This window comes from Dermacentor variabilis, chromosome 2 (assembly GCF_050947875.1).
Source record: "Dermacentor variabilis isolate Ectoservices chromosome 2, ASM5094787v1, whole genome shotgun sequence".
Classification (NCBI taxonomy): Eukaryota; Metazoa; Arthropoda; class Arachnida; order Ixodida; family Ixodidae; genus Dermacentor; species Dermacentor variabilis.
Genome location: NC_134569.1, coordinates 32,725,364 through 32,749,818, shown reverse-complemented (window position 1 = coordinate 32,749,818; position 24,455 = coordinate 32,725,364). Strand labels below are relative to the sequence as shown.

General features: G+C 42.3%; 1 protein-coding gene across 1 annotated transcript; it reads left to right on the top strand.

The window, feature by feature from the left end:
• Window positions 1-389: 389 nt before the first annotated feature.
• LOC142571621 (uncharacterized) lies at window positions 390-23,920 on the top strand. The gene is made up of 9 exons (XM_075680129.1): window positions 390-558; window positions 1,251-1,800; window positions 3,068-3,202; window positions 5,497-5,586; window positions 7,030-7,161; window positions 11,286-11,424; window positions 12,258-12,464; window positions 18,424-18,502; window positions 23,746-23,920. The coding sequence occupies exons 2-9, from the start codon at window positions 1,255-1,257 to the stop codon at window positions 23,864-23,866; spliced, it is 1,449 nt and encodes a 482-aa protein (XP_075536244.1). The 5' UTR covers window positions 390-558; window positions 1,251-1,254; the 3' UTR covers window positions 23,867-23,920.
• The last annotated feature ends 535 nt before the right edge of the window (window positions 23,921-24,455 follow it).

The window sequence follows — 24,455 nt, the reverse complement described above, 5'->3', positions numbered from 1 at the left end:
GGTGTCGAAGCCGTTGGCGAAGCCGGCGAGCAATCCAGCGAAGCGCACCCGTTAGGAAAGACGTAGTTACGTATGACATTTGTGCATGTGTGTTTACGTAGTAGCTTATCCTAATGAAAACATGTTGAAATTTTAGCTACGCATCGGTACATCAGTCAAAAATGCAAAGTTGAATTTTTGTTGGCTGTGTTTTTCTAATAAAAACTAGCTGTGATTTGATAATGCACGTTGGAAAAGGTCTGTTTAACCAAGTTCTCTTTTATCGTGCGTTTAAAATAAATTTTGATATACTCATTACGACTTATTGCATTGACTACAAAATATTTAACGGGTAATTATTGAAAAATGTATTCTACAAATGTCAGTTGGACCCATGGTGCAGCCATGAAGTTTCGTACAAAAATTATTTTTGTAGGAAACTCTATGATTGCACCTGCGCTTGCACTCTGTTCACTTCAAAGGTGTTCCGTGCTGTGTCGCTGGTTCTGTGTAGACACTAAGGTGCTAAGAAACTGCAAAAGAGAGCCGTTGCGAAACAAAATCTCTACATCCTTCTGAGTAAGATATTTTAGAGAACCTGACGCTACTTTCTGTAGCAATTGTGAAGCCACTTCAGACTGGGCGCTATGCTTGGGCTCTTAGTACTCTGTCCTAGCCAGTGGAAAGGCGAAAGGGATGTTCAAAATACGCGCTTGGTGAAAAAGAGGCCAAACAACGCTTGAGCTTCTATACGTGTGAATGTTTTGTGCGAATCTTAATGCGTTGGCTGTAGCGTGATAGTCAAGCGGAACATAAATAAGCCGGCGTAACTGTGCCAAGTTGACCTAAGTGGCGCCGGGGAACTGGACAGACACAGTGCTTTAACTGAAAAGAATAGGAAAAAAAAATGAAGGTGAATTAGGTGAAACGCGAAGAGGCTGCAGTAAATATCCGGACCTGGCGCAAGCCGCAAGTTTATAACTGCTGGCATATGTACTACAATATCAAGGCTCGGTTATCTTGTGCAACTACTAATAAAAATTGAAGATCAGTTGCATTGTGCACTGATTGGTGGTGGTGTACAAGGTCATTTCTCTGACAGATCCGTACCTTATGAACTCCCGCATCTTCGTAGTACAAATAATTGAAATTGAATTTAAATATTTTGTGAATGTTTAATGCGATAACTTGAATTTGGCTTGTTGTGTCTAAGATAACTGATCAAGAGCATCACTGAAACTATTTCAAGCATTTCATTCAAATATATGCAGGACAATGACTTTTTGGCATCAGCATCGGCCACCACCTCCACTGCCTCCGAATAACCAAGGCTTTGGAGGTATTGCACACCCAACTTTGCCAAACCAGGGATACCAAGCATGGCCGACAGCACCTCAAGGCCAACCATTGCCACCTCAAGGCCAACCATTGCCGCCTCAAGGCCAACCATTGCCGTCTCAAGGCCAACCATTGCCGCCTCCAGGCTATATGGCACCCTGCAACATGCCTGCACCACCTGCACCACCACAATTTTACCTGCCTACCAGTGTACACAGGCCACCCCCATTGCAGCCTGCTCTTCAGTTTCCTGAAAACAATAACGCCAGCATTGGGCCACCACTATGGATGAACAGTGTGCCATCAACGCAACCTGTGAACACACACACAATTGAGAAACAACTGGAGGAAGAGTCCAAAGATGACATACAGCTGAAAAGTCTACCACAGTGGCTGCAGAACAAAGTTAAGCTATATGAATCAAGCCTACAAACCAGTTCCATCAAGAAGGAAAATGCACCAATTGCTAAAGCGAGCACACCTGTAAGAGCATTTGCATTTTGTGTTTTGTTTTCAAGCACATCACCATTCCTTGAAACAATCTATACCAATCACAGGCGCCAATTTGCGCCACAGACATGTCGGGTTTTAAATTCTTGCCGCACATATTTTTCAGTAAGCAAAAAAAATTCTGAGGGCGCACTGAGCATTCCTCTTATACTATAACTTGGTCACATCATAAATGCTTCCCTTGATTTTCACTCCTCGAACTCTCGGAGTTTCTCAGGCCTTAATTGACAATCTTCTAAAAAAAAAAATTGCACTTTATGGCATGTGAGTAACCATGCATATTGTATGTAGTACTGCACCTCATTTCAGTGCGAAGCCAATGGCTTACCAAACAGAGAATCTTTATGGTGAAAGTGGCCTGAGGTTGAAACAGTTCTTGTGTCATTTTGTACGGAGCTGATGTTATATTACAGAATGATTGCTTTCAACAGTGTTGTCACTTTTTTGTTGAAGTAAAAGGTAGTGCAGTCCCTCAAGGTAACAAAGAATGCTGTGAATGTCTGAAGTATTTTCACTGCACATCCAGGCTGTCAATATACTCTACAGTGACACAGTATGAAGGACGGAGGGAAAGAAAGGCAGGGATGTTAACCAGATTTTGTCCAGTTTGCTACACTACAAGTGGGGAGGAGCAGTAAAGAAGAGAAAGGGTGAGCTAAATTTATGCACAGGCATTGGACATTGCCCAGCATTTCCACAGTTGGGCACTCAGGCCTCTCACCTTCAACTACTGTAAAAGAGCTTGAGTGACTTTCTGGGCTGGAGAGCTGCGAGGCCAGGCTACCGGGACCTTTGCTTTGGTAAAAGGTTGATGGTCCTGTCTAGACATAGTGTGAACAGACTGCTGAAGTTGGTTGCAACCCTGGCTTAATCACTTTGCGCAATGTGAATGGAATATGCTAAAAAGCAGCTTCCACTCCTAAGTATTGCACTTGTTGTTAAGTGTGGCTTTTACCCATGTTGTCACTGTGTTACTACAAGAAGCATTGTTCACACCTGTAGAAGGATCGACATTTGGGCGAGTTGGTACTGGTTGAACATCTTGAAACGGGACAGCACAAAAAGACGACAGAAGGCAGGAACACACGGGACAGCGCTGTCCTGTGTGTTCCTGCCTTCTGTCATCGTCTTTTTGCGCTGCCCCTTCAAGATGTTCACACACATTTTAGCACTCTCCTGATGTTCCACTTGAGTATCTTGTGGGAATGACAATTTTTCTGACCTTTGTGACTTGTTACAGCCTCTGGTTGTGCTGAGGGAGGCATTGGAGGCTCTGGAAACGTTGAAGCAACTGGAAACCTTGGCTGATAGCCTTGTTCTTTGTGGAAATGATGAGCAGTGGTCTGCACTTATGCAGCATGTCGAAGTCCACCAGGTTCGGACTTCGTTGTTTTTATTCTTTAGCATGAAAGTCTATGAAAAAATGTTCTGAACCCAGTGACTCTCCGATCCCCTCAACTCAATTACTGTGAACAGCAGTTATGAGCTAGTACCTGCGGCACTTGCTCAGTGCCCGTGGCATTCTGCTGTGGAGCATTGGTTGCAGGTTCAACGTTAACAGCCTCATTTTGGTGGTGATTAAACAACAAAAAAACTCTCATGTACTTCGATCAAAACTAACCCTTAGTTTTGGCATCTCTAACAGCCCTAGTGTTGCTTTGGGATGTTAATCACCACAGATAAACCAATCAGCAGCTATGAGTTCTCGACTTTTGAATATGCTTATAGAATCCTGCATGATCTTGATAAGAACTCACCGGTACTCCTGGAAATCAAATTATTGAGGGAACTCCAGTGCCACTGGAAGAATTCTTGGACAATGCTGAGAGGCTTCTCAATAATCTAAAGAGGCATGCAGCTTGCATGCAACAATGGATAAATGCTGTCCACAGTGCCATCCATTTGCAAGCAGAGCATGCAAGACAGACCCTGTTACCAAGCCCTCTACTATGTGGCTTTTGCTGAGTACCACCAGGTTCCTGGCTAATCCCCCACAGTGTGTATGCACCATTTCTAGATAAAGACCAAATCAAATCACTGCATCAGGATTAATGCAGCACATGTACGTTCCATGCGTTGAAGGCGAGAACAACAACAACAAATGTAAAACACCTGGCTTTGCTCTGCTGGGAGGTGAGGTATTTTTGCTCAATATGAACCTGGCAGAAAACCGTTGGCGTTTGCCAACTCCCAGGTCAAATATAATCAGTTCACTTATACAAAGTGGCCATGGCACAGGGGTTCGACAGCTTTGTTTGAAAATGTATGATTGATGATCATGAGCTGGATGTCTTTATGTAAGGTAATTCCAAGCTTGAGCCAAAGTGCAATAAATGAACATAACTCATTTTGTCACTCGTAAATGCTTTTTCCTGCAAAAGTCATACTTGTTTGGTAAAACAGGCACCTCAATCGTTTGAAACTCCTGAGCATAGAAGACACGCTCTTTTAGGTGTTGGTGCTGTGCAGTATATTGCAACATATGCCCTTTCCGAAGGTGGTGGCTTTCTTTTTACTGTTTGCACCATTGAAGAGCAACAAGCAGTTACCGTGTGGTTCTGGTGGTATGTACATGAAACCTAGTGACGTTAACTTGATGAATATAAAATTTATGGCATATAACTTACATGCCCCAGTCTTGCTCCAGTCATGTGCTTGGACTGCTCTAAAGAGTTTTAAGACAGCCAATATTTTAAAGGGATGAAGACGTAGAAAAAAGAGAGAGAGAAAATACTATGCACACCCAGCTGAGTATGTAGTAATTATCATTATATTTGAGTTAAATGCAGAAATTTGTGCCTAGTGCAAAAAGTATACATTAAAGAGAAAAAAAATTATTATGCATGTTAATAATTTGGAATATAAATTCTCTACTTGAAGTTAGGCACACATCCCAATGCAGCACACTTGCTGCTATTGTTTGCAGCACTCCAGGAAATGAGACTAAAGGAAGATTTCACAGATCTTCAAATGTTTCCTGAAGAAAATCTTAAAGGGGCCCTGAAAACCCTTTTAAGAAATCTTAGCAACATGCTGGAACATCATGTGATGTACTTTAAAAAATATATTGCCGGGAAAAATTTTTGAGGGGACTTAAGTTGTACAGAGATATACAGAGTACAGTGTTGGCTTTCCACATTCTACTTTAACTGATCAGTTCCTCTCATCTCCACGGTGTGCTAATGGTAACCCTTTTAGCATGGTGTCTAACACTAGTGCATGACTGCCTCTAAGGGGTGGGGAAATAATCGGTAGGACGCATTAGCAAGCATCACTTCTTCATTTCCTCTAAGATCTGGAGGAGTGTGCATGCATAGGGGGGGGGGGGGGGGAGGGGGAGTAGTTAATGGTCATTAACAGCTAACCATTGCACAGTAACCACTGCTATTGCATTCAGTATTAAAAGCAGTGCTCGTAGAATTATGGTCTGCACTAACAGGGCTGCACTGAAAGGACTACTAATTTACACCTTCCTATATGCTACGGTAAGGTTGTATTTCAGCCTTTTCAGAAAGGATACATTACTCTACAGGTCGCAGCTGCAGCATGAAAAATCGAAAGGTTGTACTTTGTGTGTATCGTATGTGCACAATCAGATGTGATTATTGTTATTTCATCATGTTGAACTAAAGGGTACAATTGACAATTTGTGTCATAACTTGCGCTCAGGCAAAGCTCAAGTCTCGATGTCAGGAGCTTTCCAAGGAGGACATTTTATCTCGACTGCTGGCTTCAGTTGAGCGGAGACGAAAGAAAAGGGTGCGTTCACACAACTTTCTCCTTTGCTAATAAACAGCCCACATTGCTCTTCTTTATCAATTCCTAATTGGTCTTCCTGGTAGCTGCATTTTGGGCACCAGCTCACCCATAAGCTCTGAACTGCCAGGCAATTCTTCGCCATGAATGGATTCTCTACAGGCCTCCTACCAGTGGGCATAGGATGTCTGTTCCCATGACTTCTGATGCTTGGTGCTCCTCTGTAGTTAAGTGATCTTGTAAGAGCCTTGGCCTCTAAACTGTGGTGTATATTTTAGCTAACCCGCTTTTGTTGATGATTTAGCTTGGAGCTTTCTATTCACCATGTTCAGCCTTCTGCAGCATCCCTTGTCTCTTGTGGATGGTGAAGGAGCATTGTGTCCTCTATTGGTTATTGCTAGCTTTGCATACTACTTGCAAGCACATGCCCATGTATTCCTCCACCAAACATGACCATTTTTATTTTTAATACGATAGCATCATACAGATCAAAACTTACCTTGTGGAGACGTATGCAGGTTTGGCATAGTGAGCAGGCTGTTGTTGGAGGCAATGTATTCAAAGGTGTGAGCAGGCTGATCCTGACACACGTGCACGATATGTGCCCTCGTACAAGTTTTAATAATAGCATTTGCAGATGTAGCATAGGGAATCATTTCCTTGGCAGAGCAACCGGCAGGGTGAGAGCAACAGAACAAAGATAGATGACCTAAAGAGAAGAGACATTACAGAAGTAGCGGAAGTAGTTGCATGGGTGCGCAATAGGTGCACCGGATTGCACAATTTTCAACACCACACACACTGTATGGGGGAGATTGTTGTAAAGCGAGCAAAGCGATTGCTCTAGTTTATGTAGGAATATGTATGTGTATCTGGTTATATAGCAACAAGTATGGTCAATGTATTGCGAGTTCCATCGTGATGGCTGCATGTTTTGTTATATAGCGATAGCTCTGGTGTGTATATATGTGCTCAAGAACAACCAGAAAGTAGTTGCGCTCTTGAGTTTTGGTTGACCATAGGTAATTTTGTAGGTTCATAGACAGATAGGTTAATTATCAGATGATAGTATCTCATTGTGCTTTCACATTGCAGTCACTTGATTGAGGCATAAAGCTTTCCTTAGTCAAGTTGTCCCATAATTTTACTGTTTGCGGTACCCTAGCCAAATTTGAATTAACACTGTCTGCAAAAGTTGAAAGCGTAGTAGAAGTTCCAGTAATTTTCACAGAGAGTAGGAACTGTTTGGATTTTCCCATTAATGGCTCACTACCATCACCACTCAAGAAGTTATGTCTTAATGCTGCCATTTACTGAAAAATTTTGCTGCTTGTGGCATAACAGATTGGTCATTTGGTTCACTATAAGCATTTATGTGAACACATCATTCGTACACTACTGCACTCCTTGCATGTGTCTAAAGCTGTTGTTTGGTTTTTCATCTAGGAGCGGTTGAAGAGACGGCGTGTACGACGAGAACAAGAGGCTCAAGAGCATGACAAACATGTGGCCATGATAGAAGCCAAGATCAATGCACGCCGTCAACAAATACTAGAGAAAGCAAATCAGGAAAGACAGGTTAGACTGTGTGAGAATTGCATGCAGTGGTTCACAGCAGGTACTTATAGCAGCCTTTCCTTTGTTTGGGGAAAGTCATGCTCTTATGAATCACAATGTGTGAGGTGGGTGATGGTCACAAATAAAGGTCTTACTTAAGATGAACCTATAGAGGTCCCGGCGAAATGCCCAACGGATTTCAATATATGGTAACAGTGATCTTGCCATGAACTGAGACGATAGGTTGTTGCTGTTGGTCAGCAATCTTTCTAATTATTTTGAATCAAGTAAATAGTTAAAATCATTTTTTAACTCATACTTAAAGAAACGACTGACCGACCAACCGGAATGTGTCTTGACTCAGACTCGAGATCATCATGCCAATGAAAAGATTGGGACTCGCAATGATAAGAACAAGCATAATTTTACCCCTTAAGTAAAGAATTATATTTTTAAATCGGCACTGAAACTCGCAAAAATGACAGGTGGTGACACTTTATAGCAAAATGTGTCGTAAGCCCTTGAAAACTGTGCCCCTTTCTAAACAATAGTACTGGAGTCAGTTTGTTTCAAATGCTATATATATCTACGAAGTCACAAAACAATTTATTTCCTAATATTGCAAATTATCACTATTTATCTCTGTATTTGTAATTGGCAAATAGTTTTATAGGAAAATAGCACTGCCTGCACACATAGATGCAGTGTGATTAATTGAAGCAGCGCCGGCACCGTCCAAGCTTCCTGCATGTGCAAAACCAGCCAATGTACTGCACCAATAGTACCACTACAGCATGCAAGCCGTTTATGCACCATCTGCCAGCGAGTTTTACAGATGACCACACTAGTGGTACATCGTGCACCACCACCCACCTCAGTCGGCTCAATGCCAACAGCGCTTGTGTATTCCGTTCTCATGGACGGTGCATCAAAAACAATGCTGATGATCACAAAAACACATTAGTTCGAAACTGCTCAACTTTTTTCTCTTTATAATTTTACAGAAAAAGAAAAGTAAGATACACTGATGTCCGTGGCGTTATAGGTGGCAAGCCTTATTGCAGTGTGTGGCCAGACAGTCGTTCTGTACTAAACTTGTCTTGTATTGGCAGCTTACATTTATGTTAAAAACCATTGTGGGGTCATTGCTCGTTACAAAATATCTGCTTTACACCTTGCTTAATTCCAACTGCAATTACATTTTATGAAAAAGAAGTTATAACTGATGTTTGTCTCGCCGTGGGTGGCAATGCACACTGGGTGGCCTGGCCTGTAAGTGGCTGGCTACGCCTCTGCGATGACATTCCACAATTTTGTGGTCATCCATTGTTTCGACAATGTCTGTAGGTTGGTTGCCTCTGAGTAACAGAAACAGATCTCAACGGCTATGCTCTTGCTATTTGCATGCATCAGAAGTGATTGTGGACTGAGGAAGGCGTCAAGGCTGCCATGTTTTACTCTGTCGCCGGCACGAAATTTCATAACATTGAAAAGCGTCTGTGATGGTAATAAAAAGTTGTTGCAGCTGTTTTTAGTCCGTAATCTCAACATTCTGCCGCTTAATTCTCATGTTTTAAATTGCTCATTTTCTGTCGCCATCGATATCAGTTATCACTGTTGCCAGTGTCTGTACACAGTTAAGTAGAAGAGACTTCACAAATTGAAAAATTCTGTTTTAAAAATTTCGGGACGGTAATCGGATGAACTTTTGCAAATATAGACACTTCAGATAGTAGGCTTTCCATCGTTCCAAGAAAAGGGGAATGCTTGAAAATCAATTGGCAGTCTCTTTAATGGTGAAGGTGTAAATTTGACACATTTAGGACTTGTGAAGGAACAATGTAATGAAATATTTCCAATTCATTTTTGTTGTTTGCTTCTCCTCTTTATGCTGCAGAAACAAGCTGCCTGTGCTGTGTGGAAGCATTAGGTGGAAGCAAACGTCACAAAATTTAGTCAGAAACATGTAATTCAGATGCCTCTCAATGTATACTAGGAAATGTTGCATCAATAGGCACTTTATGAATGTCTTATGGCTGAACTGCTTGTTCATTTGCACTCAAATGTTGTGCAATACTTGATCTTGTGTCGCGTTTTGTTTAATGTTTTGCTTAAATAGGGGCAATACTTATCTGTTTTATTCAATATAATTCAAAAGCAAAAGCCATCTGAAGTTTGGATGCTGCACTACATACAAGTGATCCTTAATTGTGGTCTCTGCTTTATGTGTAATTTCTGCAATTTCAGTGAAGTTTCAATGAAAACGTAATATGTACTCTATTAAACCATGCGTTAGCCATATTCACATAGCAACCTCCACATCACTTTTAACGCAAGTAAATCTAAAAACTGTATTTCGAAGTTCTACTCTTGCATAAATAAAGAACACCTGTGGCTTTAGTATGTGAAAAGCACTATCTTCATGTGAAGTGAGTGATAAACTCAGCACAGCCGAGCTGTATCCTCGCTGTACAGCACTGCATTTTGTAAATATACAGATCTGTGTTTTGCGTACCTAGCCTAGCCTAACCTAGCATACTGAGTGTTGCACAAATAGTGGCACCAGGTGTACACAACTCTTAAAGCTGAGCTGATCACTAATGTTTGTTCATATTTCGCAGTGTACTCAGTTTAATGCAGTCGAACCTGGATATATTGATAATTCGAAATATATACACTATGCCTATCTGAAGCTAATGCAAATACAATGCACTTCTCAGACACTCTCTTGAGGACACGAAAAGTGAGATTTTACCGATCTCATGCCTGGAACCACTCAGTGAAAACCTTGAGTGTTATCCATTTTTTATAAAGGGCATGTATCGGACCAAAAGGCCTTTGGCATATTGAAGCTGCAAAGCAATCCTTGTTCCAATAACGAATGGCTGCAGGTAGTATGCTTCAGTCACAGCGGTTAGTTCTATCGGCTATTAGCATACTTCACCGCATTAGATAGCTGTAATGTAGTGAAGCTTACTAAAGCAAATAACATGATCTAGCACAAAAAGGCCCTTGTTGCACGAACCCTCTGTATTTTGAAACACACACCTTGCCCATTTTTCCCTCGTGGTATGTACTGCCTCTCATATTCAATGCCTTAGCAACATATGTCGAAACAGCACCATTTCTAATATTACAATTAATAATTTCTAATATTATTCTAACAGCACCATGACTAATATTGCAATTGTTTTTTTCCCTGATTCATGTGAAACAAAAAAGTGTCTTGTGTTGAATACCAGGGCTGTTGTATGACAGTTTCTTTTTGCTTTATATATTTTGTTTTTTTTTTCTTCCTGTTTTTCCCATGCTCATGTGTCTATATTACAATCCACTTCCTGTTTGGGCCTGTGCAAAGGCCTACAGTATTTTTAAATAAATAAAATAAATAAATTTCCTGAATGTCAATATTTTCGATGACGAGAAAAGTGATTGCAGTCTCGTTAGGAGAAGTGCACCTGCAGAGGCACAGTGCAGCATTCAAAATGTTGAATGTAGCAGGGAACGGTATAGTTCACTATATGTAAAGTATCGTGATGATCTTTTGCATGGGGTTTCCAGGGGGATGTTATGATTGTTCAATATAGACAAAATTCGGTATATCTGGGCTAGACTGTATTACATTTGTTAGCAATACTCACCTGCTACGTTCATGACAAAACCAAAATGCACGTCGTTTACAGTGCAGTCACTCGGGAATGTTGATTGTGGTACGCCACTAGTGTGGAATGCACCTTTCGCCCTAGTGTTGACGGGTCAAGTGCACGTCAGCTTTATTGTAAACAAAATTGTCAAGTAATGCCCACAAATGTGGTACCAAACTGAAGCTACTGCAAAATGCTATCTCTGTGCAAAATTTGAGCAGAATTTAGCCAGTGGCGCAGCTGAAAAAGTTGCGCACCTGGTGCGCTTAATTATGCGACACTTGGTATATGCTTATCCCATCAATTTGTTTTGTGCATACAAATGCACAACTTTCTTTAAAAAATTCTGTGTTAAATAGACATACTTTAATCCATGTAACAACCGGGTCCTAAATCTTGTGCAAAATTGAACAAGGGAAAGGTCGGCTGCTACATGCGTCTATTCTGGTACGTGCTCAAACTGTTTGGCGCATTGTTTTTATCCCTGCTGTGTGCTCACAGGAAGAAGAGATGAAAGAGGAAGTGGACTCTATCCTGGGAGAAATTCGGTTTAAGATCAGCCGCACAAGAGAGTACCTTGAGAAACTAGAAGCCATGAAACAGCTTCGGGCTGCTCGCAAGGAATCATATCAGCAAAAAGGTTTGCTTGCTATTAACCATGTTCCATGGTACAAGAAGGGCACTAGCTATTTCGTGCTTTGCTGTATTAAATGTGCTAGTGAGCTTTAAGAATAAGAAGGACAAGGCTTAGGTTTACAATTAGATTTTTGGTAACAACACATTTGGTCCCCTGCATCGTGCAAGTGACACATGGGACACCTGTGTTGACCTTACGCGGCAGGATTGTGGAACACAGTGGAGCTGTTTTATGAAAGAATCTCACAAAGCTGAATTGTTATGTGCTTTCAAAACTTGTTGGTCACATAGGCCTTACTGTGACTGCAGTTTTGTTCATTTCCTCACACTGGGCACGATGGCTGCAGTGCCAATTCTTTTGCATTATACCATCATTGCAGAACCAAGTCTTTGCGGTTTGGTTTGTTTTACGAAATTGAAAAGTGCCGAGTTTTGCCTTTGCACCTACCTGCAGAATCTGCTGCCCTAATTGTGGCCCCATAGTTTGCCTTCTTGAACTCCTCAGTGTCTTTTCTGATGTGTGACATTTACCATACAATAGCACTGACACCTGCCACTTAGGAAATTTTATTTTGTGAGCATTCACGAGTATTCGTGAAACAGGAAAAAATAGAAAGAATTCTTGTTAGTAACATGTTGTATATTTGATAATGAAGTTGCAGGTGTTTACTATTAGATTTCTCTGTAGCTCATGACTAGTAGCATCATTCAGGTGTCCTTAAAATAAATTAATAAGATTTTGCAAACCACAGTGAATTAGAAGTGGCTAGAAATCCTGTTGAATGCTGTTCAGTGCATAGCATCGTAGCTTTCACTAATTCATGTCCTTCTTGACAGGTCTCTATGTCGCTCCAGAAGCAGATAGCAGCTTCGAAGAAGGCATCTCATCTGTGCAGCAACTCCTTGAAGGCCAGCTTTCAGATTATCTGAAAGAGGAAACTGCGCTCAAAGTCATGCTTGAAACAGAACAGAAGGAACAATACGAGAGCAACAAGCTTGCAAACAAGCAGGCGGCTGTGCTCAAGGGTTTGTTTGGAAGCACAGGTATGCTCACAGTCTGGTTCTCACTAATGACGAAGGCTGTTGTGTTACCACTTCACAATGTTTTGATGGTAGAACCCATGAGGCTCCTGTATGAATAACTAACTTTCTCAGCACTTTTGCAGATGGGCATAGCAAATCAATGTTGATATTCTGCTAAAACAAAAGATTCGGTTAAAGTGAGCTTGATAGTGTGGTGCAATTCATTCAATACTGAAGTACACCACTCTATGTCCAGACACTGTGACTATATTTGTCCTTCAAAACCACTTTGTCTTCCTCATCCTCTGCATATTTGTGCACCCAGCTTAATTTTGATGATTTAAGTCTCAGTTCAATCACATGCAGTCGACTTCCATAACTCAACACTGACAGGACGAAAAAAATTGACTGAATTATCTGGCAGGCCAAGTTAAATATAATGAAAAAAAAAAAAAATGTCAGAATGCATCGCTGGTTCATTTGGCAGTATTTTCCCCGATTCTAACACGCCCCCGAATTAAATGTATGCCCACTTTCTACGCATCCAGATTAGAAAACTAACATAGAGATAACGTTAAAGTTCCTAAACAATGTAGAAATCTAATGCGCACCTGATTAGTGAGTGGCCAGCTTCCTAAAGTCAGCTTCGCCGCGGGACAGTCGTGTTATGCGGCAAAGCATACAACCGCCACAAACTCTTTGTGGCTCAATTTTTTATCGAAAAAAATGCACATTTTAGAATTGTTTGAAAATCTTCCTAGGGCAGGTCGAAAAGAGTCGTTCTGGATGGGAGATTTGACATGTTCAACATATTCATTGTTCCCTAAGCTCTTGAGCAGGCAGGCATAAATTTATTTATTTATACATACTGCAGCCTCAATGAGGTTATTGGAGGAGTTAAAGGAACAACAAACACACAAACATTTATAAACAAGCTTGCGTGAATTATTTCAGTGGTAGTGAACGGATGTTGCCTGGTAATGAATTCTAGACTTCAATTGTTCATAGAAAAAAAACTTGTTTAAAGGAATTGGTGCGGATAAAAAAGGTTGAGATATTTAGAGCATGGGGATTCCTCATACATGAGGGTTTGGAAAAAGTCGAATAGTTATCTAGAGAGGAGAGGGAAGGAAAATTGATTATTGTAAAATTTACGTGATTAACGTAAAGAACATAAGTCATTTACATGCTTTTTCAAGACAGGACTATAGCATATGTCCCATAAGCTCTGCCGAGACAGACACTGCTGATAACGAGGTTGCTCCCTTTGTTCATGCTGACTGGTCACGTTCGAATCATCTGACAAAGGCCAATTTTAGGATTGAATTAATGAAAATTTAGGCCCGTAGAAATGCATGGATGCTGCCTGGAACCTTCAATCAGGATCAAATTAACCAAAAAATCAAATTAAGAGAAGTTCACTGTAGTATGGGTCAACTAAGAGTGCGCTAAAAATAATTATGTGGAAAATATTCTATCTGCAAAAAGTCTGCTGTTATCCCAAAATAAAGACTTTTTTTATCTTGCCGGGAACCTGCTAAAGAAGGCAACACTACGAATTGGAATGATATGAACAGAGCGAACTTATCGATGAGGTTAATGAGGTTAACAGAAATTATAGAATGTTGCTCTATTAATTACAGTGAAGAGTGTGTCTGAACTCATTCCATGAAATGGCAGGACGGGAAGACAGTCGGGGGCATGTCAGCTCTTATACATCGTTGGACAGCACTGTTTTTCTAAACCAGTGCTAGCACTGCTCGATGCTGTCCGATACAGTGATGACTCGATAGGCACATGCCAGCAGACCACCGATAGGCTAGATTCACTCGCACCTTTAACACCAACACAACAGCTTACAGGTATTCATTCCACAAGCACTCATTATTTCAACTTTTATAATTTTCTGGCCATGGCTGCCTTATGGGGTGTCAGGTAATACAGTCGACTCCCGATAATTCGAAGCCGCTTAATTGGAATTTTCGGTTAATTAGAAGTGAAGTGCTGGTCCCGTCAGTTTTGCATGTAATCCTATGGAAGAAATCGCTCGATAGTTCGAAGTCCTCATCCAGTAATATTGTTTAATTGGAAGTTAATTTTCAGCCGGGATCCTCGAGGTGACCGACATTCTTTGGTAGAATGTGCAATTTTTCAAGTGTTGCAACAGTTCCGTGCTCCGCGTTGGTGTCATTGCCACCGCAACCGCCCGCAACGCCATCCTTCTTGGAGCGGCGCGATGATTCATTGCTACGGCTGCCATGGCCTCCGCGATCAACTCCGGCGGGAGGCGAAGCGGCTCCCACCGGAGGCCACGCGCGGCTGCCGCGCGTGGCCGGAGCTGATCACGGAGGCTTCGCGGGTGCCATAGGTGGACGTAGCGCTGCATACTGGCAGTGGCGAGATTGTGCGAGATTAGTCTTGCAGCGTGCGCAGCCTCGAGGCGTGTGTTGGTCGAGCGCCTTTGTGCGGGAAGCTCTTAGGCTAGGTTGTTCCACGAGTGATTCGGAATTGACTGTACCTAGTCGCGCAGTTTATAGCCATGGCAAACCGTGGCTCTTATCGCACGCTCGACCTGGCAACGAAAGTCGAGGTTTTGAAGGAAGTTGAGAAGGGAGGTGCCGCCAAACAAGACATCGCGTGGAAGTACGGGATCAAGCCGAACACGCTCTCAAACTACATCAAGAACAAGCACACAATAATGGATGCATTTGAGAACGACAAGTTCAAGACTTCTCGGAAGCGAATGCGCACCGGCTCTTACCCAGAGTTGGAGAAGGCTCTGCTGGTTTGGATTAGGGAGGCCCAGGAGCAACAAACTTCCTCTCAGCGGAGACATCGTTGCGATGAAAGCCCGAACGCTTGCAGCAATGTTGGGGATCGATGACTTCGTTTCGTCAGATGGATGGCTGAGGCGCTTTAAAGATCGCCATGACCTGGTTTTCAAGAGCGTGTGTGGTGAAAAGGCGTCCGTTAACCAGGAAACATGCGCCACGTGGAAGGACGGAAAGCCGCGTGAATATCTCGCCGAATACAGACCGGAAGACATCTTCAATGCAGATGAGACTGCACTCTTCTATATCGGCTTCTACAAGAGAAGACCCTGACATTCAAGGACGACGACTGTGCTGGGGGCACACGCAGCAAGGAGAGAGTGTCTGTGCTGATCGCGGCAAACATGACCGGCACGGAACGATGTCGGTTACTTGTGATCGGGAAAGCCGCGAAGCCGAGATGTTTTAAAGGCGTGAAGACGCTGCCTGTGGACTATGAGGCCAACAAAAAAGCGTGGATGACGGCCGAAATCTTCAAGAGCTGGATAAGCAGATTGGACCACAAGTTTGCTGCTTCGAACCGCAAGGTGTTGTTCCTTGTCGATCACTGCAGTGCTCACGTGAATGTGCCAGCCTTGAGTGCAATACGCCTCGCATTTTTGCCTGCAAACACAACGGCTGTTTTGCAGCCAATGGACCAAGGCATCATCAAGAATGTTAAAGTCCTGTACAGGCGGCACCTCCTCGAGCGCATGATTTTGTGTATGGATAGCTCCACAAAGTACGAGGTGAGCCTGCTTAGTGCCATCCACATGTTGGCGCGAGCATGGGATCGCGTGAAGCAAGAAACAATCGCAAACTGCTTCAGGGCTTGTGGTTTTGTGGCAGCTTCTTCGGTGGATGCCCCTGAAATTTCAGCGGAGGAAGCGTCAACAAGCCAGCTTGACGGCACTGATTTTGGTGATGCTCTCGGGGACGTCAATTTTGAAGATTACGTCGCCGTAGACAAGGCGGTCGAAACGTGCGGTGCGCTGATAGATAGCGAAATCATAGAGATTATTCGGCCCCAGGAAGCGACCGAGGAAAGCGACGATGACGTTGAAGGCGAGCCGCAACCTAAGGCTGCCGATGTAGCTGCGGGCCTTGCTCTCGCGGAGCGCTTCTTTGCCGCTGAAGGTAACGTGGAAGAAGCGTTCCGCCACATCTACAGCCTGCAGAACTTGCTTTTAGCAGCGCGATTCGGCAAGAAGAAGCAAAGCAAGATGACCGACTATTTTTCTTAGAGAAAATACTCGATTTCGCCACAAGTAAAGTGCTGTTTTTTGTGTTTTGTGCTTAATTGGAAGTTCGTTTAATTCGAAGTTTTTTGCGATCCCCGTGAACTTCGTATTAACGGGAGTCGACTGTATTGCACTCATGATAACATTTGTTCTTGTACTTTTTACACATTGTGAGTTCTGCCTTTCTATTATCCATTTAATTGCATTATATGTGTGTGTAAAGTTTAGCCACACAGCATTTCTTCAATTGATGCAAGTCTGAATTCTATAGATACATACTTCGAGGGAAATTTTCTTCTTGTGTCATGCCATTTGCGGACACGCCATCCAGCTTATATTAGATTCTTTTTATACATTGCTCCCTTTGTAAGCTTGGAGCCCTGTATTATAAAGACTTAACAAATATCTTTCTTCTCTGAGTGGCTGATAGCAGTAAAAAAGAATGCAGCATCGTGAACATGTCAATGGCAATCACACTGAGTGGCTGATGCTGGAAAAAATAGTGCAAGCCAGTGGCAAAGGACAAAAAGAACAGACCAGGAAAAGAATCTCTGCAAAATTTAATTCCTGGCTTCATGTGGTGGCATTGCCTCTGAGGGCCATGAAGTCAGTTTTGTAAGACTATCTACTGCTTACCATCCGTGTGGTCTTGGCAAGATGGCATTTTTGCTGAAAACACTGACAGTGCCTTTGCTGCAAGCTCTGTGTGGCCCTGTGGCCCTCACTTTTGTCTCTAGCGGTTCTGGGCCGGGTGGTCGAAATTGAATCTGGAGCGCCTCTCACTAGTTCATTGCCTTTCATAGCTATACTCATGCATTGCTTTGGGTCATTAAAGGGACACTAAAGGCAAATACTGAGTCAAGCTAAAGTGATAGATTAGTGATCGAGAATCTCTAATGTGTCAATATTATCGCAAACAGAGCCTTAATGATCGAGAAATTGACGTAAATGCAGGACATGATTAGAGACCCCCCCCCTGGACATTCAAGTACTTGCCCAATGACAAAAGCACTCCTCAGTTAAATTCTGTCGCTGGTACTCTACTACTCATTGCAAAAAACATCCTCGTATTGTATTATAAGATGAAATAAAATGCCACTTGTCCAGTTCCATCTCATGTTTAGAAAAAAGAACTCATCGAAATTATCATTGACAATGACGCGGGCAGTCAAAAGGTTTCATTTTCACTCAACTCTGCGCCACCCATGCTTTCGCGTTTTACTAGTTTCCTCATTGCATAATGCTACGCTGGTTTTGCTGGCTAGTGAAACTCGCACAAACTGCAAGTAGCAGAGAATTCAACTTCCATGTGATGTTGCGGGATGCCTGAACAGTCGACGCCACTTGACCAAAAAGCAGCTGCAGCAGCGAATCCACCGCACTGTCTTGGCTTGATGCTGCCATCTGTTGGGCGCAGTTTTACTCACCAACGGCAGCAAAGGGCGGTGATAACATATGCAATGTCACCACTCCCCCGGTTGGGTGGTGGGAGATTTGAATTTCGAAAAAGGTATTCGGACCCTTCAGATAGAATTTTCTTGTAAACTAAGTCTTTTCTTGGCACAAATTAAGTGTTGCGAGGTTTCTGGAAAGGTATTTAAACAGTCCACGTCGACTTAGTATTTGCCTTTAGTGTCCTTTCAAGCCCCACAGTTAAGTTGGCCTGGAAGAGATGGAGTGTGATGTTGAGAAACAGTTGTTTGAATGTCCCATTCAACATTTCTTGCTATTCCTTATAAGCTGGGAAATGAATTCCTCAGTTTATTCAGGCGTACATAATCTTATAATGAATGGTTTTTCTTAAGATGACTTTCTCATGCGGACTGCATATCCCTGTCTGGATCCTGTCTCCCTATTTAACCTTGTCCCTTGTCCAAAGCGTTTTTCACCAATGAGCTTTTTTGTGTGTGTGTGTGTGTGTGTGTGCAGAAGTGGACCCTGAAGTGCTCCCATTCAATAAACTATACACATCTTCAAGTGAAAACCTCGATTCATTGGCGTGGGTCAGGTTAGTATCCTTCTCTTTCTTAGGCGAGAGCAGGACATCATAATAACTGCTGTGTACTGTGTTCTTGTCCATTGTAAATTGCTTTGAAAAAAGTAGCAATCTTGCAGTTTGTGAATGCATATACATTTCAGTTTTCATGCTTGTATTACCATGTGATGCTGCGTGTTCGTACACAAAGCTGGCAATCAGAAAAACTAACCGCACATTAACCTTGAGGGTCACACCTTCTTCAAGAAATGTGTCCTCCCAGGGTCACACTTTCTTGTTGCAAATTTAAATTCTTCAGAGCGACTTAATTCAAGAAAAAACAAGCAAATAATTTTTAAGTGACAATAAAGCAACAGAATTGTTTTTAATTTTAGCAGTTTTATACGTGGTTTATTTTGGAATACACAAGTAAACTACCATAAATAATTTTTTACAAAATTGATAATATTCAAACAACCTGTTATGTTTTAAATGGGTTTCACATAATGACCTGTATTGAGACATAACATTGAATTATCCATATTTATCATGTGTCTCACTGGGAGTGTTATCTCAGCAAAGACAGTGGTACGGTGGCCTTCAAGACACACCTTGACCAATGACGTAGGGGCAGAAGAATGGAAAATGAAGTGGGATTGTTGAGAGAATGGGCCCCAAGGCCACAGCGAAAGCGAGGCATGCCATGTGACTGCCCGCAAGCAAGCTCAGTGGTATACACCTGGGAGAAAAACGAAGTGAGGAATAAACTTGCACTAAGCAAATGCTAGATCGCCAGACTAGATTCTATCAGTCCTCATGCACCTCACACAAAGAGTGCATGTGCAGCAGTATCACCAGTTTACAAGTGCCTGCCTATAAACAAAGTAATTGCACGCCTGCAGGAAAGCCATGCAGATGAGCATCTTGCAGTAGCTCTTTGAGTTATAAGAAAGCAGATAGAAATCAATTATTCCATTGCCCTTGAATGGAAACGGCACACACGAGAATGCTAATTATAAAGTGCACAAGCATGGGTGTGAGCACACGACAGTGATCTAGACAAAGCAGTTATACTCCCAAACTACCGCAATGGAAGACACCTTAGAGTGAAGTGAAAAATCAGTTTTGATGGAAGTTGAGTGGTGGCAGCACAATAATAATTTTTTCAAGAAGTCGCGGTAGGTTGCAGCACCCCCGAAGCAATGTCGGGTAGTGCTTTGTTGCCAAAAGGCATGCTACGTGTTTGTCGCCACCATGCATGTACAGCCATGAGCATTTGGGACTTGTTTCCGCCACCATAAAACAGTGAACCCCCAAAAGATTAAAGAGAAGGACAAGAACAGCCTTATATGGTAGATTACTCTTTGAAACCTGTTTGCCCATTTCTTCTGAAAAAAAAAAGGTTTGTTAATAATGAATAAAAACAAAAGATAAACTTCTGCTTTTTAAGTTCACCATGCAAACCACTGCACCACTGTAATTGTGACAATGCAAGTTTTACAGTACTATAGTAAATAATAATTTGTACACAGTTCACCAATATGAAAGGGAAAACCAAATTTTAGTCTTGTGCAAAAATAAATTTCTTAGTTCGAAACGAAGCCAAAGCAAATAGTAATTCTAGTCAAATTTCGAAGTTGATGGTTCGATAGTTGTGGAACTTACATAAAACTATGACATAAGAACCAGATGTTGACAAAACCAAGAAATGTTGGTTCTTTAGGTGTAAAAAATAAAATGGTTTAACCTCTGGAATAAGTTTATTTCCAAAATGTTGCTATTAATATATTTTCATGCAAAAATGCAACTTCAACATTTCTTACAATTCAAGCAGCACAGAACATTTTTTTTTACACGCACTGTTGCTTACCGTTATGTTTTAGTCTACTTAAATTCCGCGGTGGTTGAGGCCGTGGGCGTGTTTTATATTCACGCTGCTGTGAAGTGCAACCTTTACTGCGAGACACCGGCAATTCATGCTGTATTGCGCAAATGCAGCTTAAAGGGGCTCGAACCACTTTTTATTGAAGTGGAGAAATGCGTTTGAAGTAAAAATAGGCTACTTCAGAAATAATCTGCAGCAAAAAATACTTCAGTGTGTTCAGCAAAAGCAGACTTATTGGTAATCAAACACAGCCTCCGCGGTGCTCCCATTCCTTCTTCAATTCCTTGCACTACGAAGGCTATGGCGCAGTGGGCCATATGGCCCCCAACGCTCTGCCTTCCAAATGTCACTGTGACGTGCAGTTCAAATTTAATTTTGGATATTGACATAGATACCATGACTTCCGCCTTTGGTGCCTATGACGCGCTAAGCATAAGCCAAACGTGGTTGTCCTCAGGGGGTTAGCCACAGTACGCTTAGCCAGTGGACTCATGGCGGCACCCCGCACGAGTTCATGCCATGTAACCGACCGCAGCTTTATGTCGGCTAGCAGCCGTCTAAGGGACTGACGAAATGAAGCGTTCAGAAAAGAATGAGGACAGGACCTTCTGTTGAAAAGAGCATTTGAGATAAAGATGACTTCGTGATCCACTTGCGAGCTCCACACACTGCGTACGACAGTGAAACTTGGCCGAGATGTTCACAGCAGTGCATGCTACCCACGGACTACGTTTCACGAAGCCTTAGGGGTGGTTCAGGGCCCCTTTAGTGCTTTTCATCCGCACACGAGCTTGATCAGTTCCATTCTGCAAGTGCACAGAAGAATGTGGTAGGCATGCTTGCTGTTTTTGTGCTCCTCTGTCTAGACCGCGCGCATGATCTGGAACCTGATCAGCGGCAAACTTTCGGCGACGGTTTGGCATCCACTGCCTTAGATGCTAGGCCCAACAAGCGCTGTTTCGCTGGTTGTTGGCCACCAAAGTTACTGTTTGGTGCCGCATCAGTGCAGATCCATTCACAGTGGCCATACGGCCGCTGCTAATAATGTTTCAATAATTGAGCAGCTTCAGAAATTATAGGCGGCTGTAAACGAATTCTGTCATCTTTTCCTTGTCTTGCATATGAGCTATGCGATACAACTTGCTCACCGAAACAGAAGCTGTCGATTGTACATATTTTAACTTCGCAATATTTTTGCACATACAACATTCATCGAAATTTTTGTTTTAATTTAGCAGTAAAGTTATATGTGCAATTTCCAACTTGAGTTGTACGTGGCTTTGCAGCAATGTGAACTTTGCGTCATAGTGCGGGTTGATGGCAGTACGGCCGGCGTTACCATGACAGCACTTTTAGGACACAGTTCTCTGCCATCAATGTTGCCGAATGCGGCCCGCGCTGCTGTGAAAACACCTTTAGGGCACAATTCTCCGCCATCCAGGTCACCGAAGAAGTGGGGAACAGCGCCACTGGACAAAAATATGATGTAGGCAATCTATGCATCCACGAATGTAGACTATCTTTACCTCAATTTGGGCAATGTATGCAGTTATTTCCACAAGTTGCAAGTGCAGTTCTTTCTTCCTTCTTTTTTTCCAGGGTCTTGTAATTGGGGTGCACCAGCATATACTAAAGGAAAATGCATATTTGTTCATTTCAAATACTTCAAAAACTTGAAATTCTGAAATTTCAGCCAATACGGATATCAAATAGCATATTACTTGATTGAATATTTGCACGAGCCTTCCAAATTTACATTTAAAAGTAGCAATTTCGGTAACCGAAGACGTGGGGAACCTCACCAAAAATACCTAATTTACATGATCGAAGCGATACAAAACCGTGCTGCTCGTTCCATCTCTCAAAAATACAGCCGTCATCTCAACATAACTCAAATAAAAGCTGATAATACTCTCGAATCCTTAGACGCCCGTCATTCTGTTGCTATCGCTTGTTTGCTACACAACTATATAAACTGCAATTATCGTTCACCACTACCCCTCGAATCCCCCATGCGCATGACCAATCGATTTAACAATCATCGCTCTTTCAAACGCATCTACGGCCATGTGCAAGCATTCAACTCATCGACATTGCCCAGAGCAATAACATGGAATGATCTTCCCAACGAAATCATTTCAGTAACCAATCACGCATCGTTCTGCAACCAAGTGTATCAGCTTTATACATCTTGAATACTGTAACAATGTTTCGTTGTAAATACGTGGGGGTGTATTGTCACCATTTTGTTCTTTTCTTTACCGTACCAGTTGTTGCCATGCGCCTATTGCCTGCGCATTGAACATGCTGTCTCCACTCTTTTTACATTTTACATTCTCGCATTATTGTGCCTTTGCAAACCAAAACCTTTTTGTAACTGTAGTGCACTTCTTTGATGTTAACCTTTTGTTTATTTGTACTATGTAACCACATTGTATTGCTTGATACTGCGTTGCTTCTGTTAAACTTGTGTTTGATTCAATCGCCCCCCCTTACTCAGTGTTCCTGAAAAAACCTGTAAGGAAACCTGAATAAATAAATAAATAAAATAAATTTGGTAAAGTTGTAAATGCTAATTGAGCCAAAAACTTCAGTGCTGGAGCTATATTGCAAACAGGATGTGAGAGAGGTTCTGGCTTACAAGTTTCCAACAATTTGTGTTAGAACACAGAAATTCTAAGTGCTTCCTTTTATATTGGTGCAGATTGTACAAGAAGATTCCATGATTTTTTAAGGTTGAGTTCTTATTTAGTATTCCTTGACACACTGACTTTTCTCTTATCAATCAATAATTGGCTAGCCTCTAGCAAACTCTTTCAAAGTTTGTGACCTCACAAGGAGCTGACACAGAAATCACATGGTGGCATTACAAAACTTTTGTTTTTGTATCAGTTCTAAATTACGAAATGTGTGGTCAGGGTAAGGTTGACACATTTTCAATTGCAGAAAAGAAGTGCACTGAACTCGCTAAACTTAAATCTCTCTTCAGTGTCCCTTTAATCATGAACATGTCTTCCGTCTGCCTGCAAATCTCCCGGCAGATGCTCAATGTAAATGTGTCGCTTCTTTGTTGCCTCTAGCTGCTTGTCTTGTTCATTGCGGTGAAATAAGGGCATAAAGGAGGTACATGGACATGTGTTCAGATGTTGGTGAACTAGATTCCTTCCTTACGGGAAAAAGTGATCCCAATGTCCCTCCCTTTTTATGCCTTCATTTCTCCCTGATGGGTGAAACATGCAAGCCACAGTCAGCATCTGAAGTGCACCATGACTTTGACTGATGGAAAAAGAAATTGCATGCCCTTGTGCTTAGTTGACTTGTGGCTTTGATGTGTGCAGTATCCTAGTTGTCTGACTCTGATATATTCCTTTTTTTCCCACCCCTTTTCTAGAAATGGCTGGGACAGGTTTCTTGTGCCTCCAGATCATCCAGCGGGTTCCTCGGTGCCTGTACAGTGGGTCGTGCCTCAGGAGCCCTCGTCCCACTCATGGGCCATGTACTGTGCATCCTAGCTAAGCCACTCTAGATTCAAATGTCTGTTAAATAAATGAACTTGTGCTATTTGGCATACTGCTAGTTGAAGTGTGACTGCTTCGTTTCAAACGAATAAGCCCATGCGGGCACCTATAACCCTTTCCTTACCAAGGATAAGCCTCGGACATCCAAGGGTCTGCTCGCAATATATTTCAGGGGTGAGTCTCGCTCATCCAACCATTTCCTTTCGTCTACTAAAAGCCACAGGTGAGTGGCAGTCATTTATCATTCTGATGTGAACGCTACATAACTAGTTGTGCCAACTTCACAGAAAACTGATTTTTTGTGGGCATAGCTGGTGCAAATGCATCTGAAGTTTGGCACCCCTGGATATTTAAATTGATGGTCTGGAATCAGGTGGCTGCAGCAACAACGTCTTCCATTTTCAACGTCTGAATCGTGGTTCTTTCAGACGTTTCTGCACCTAAAGTAAACAATTTGACCTGAAATGCTTCAGTGAGACTTTTTTGAATTTTCAGCTTGGTACTGACATTTACGAGGAAGAGTTTGAATCTCTGGCGGCCTCCAACACATAAACACAGCTTGACAAAAATGCTTTGCCATCAA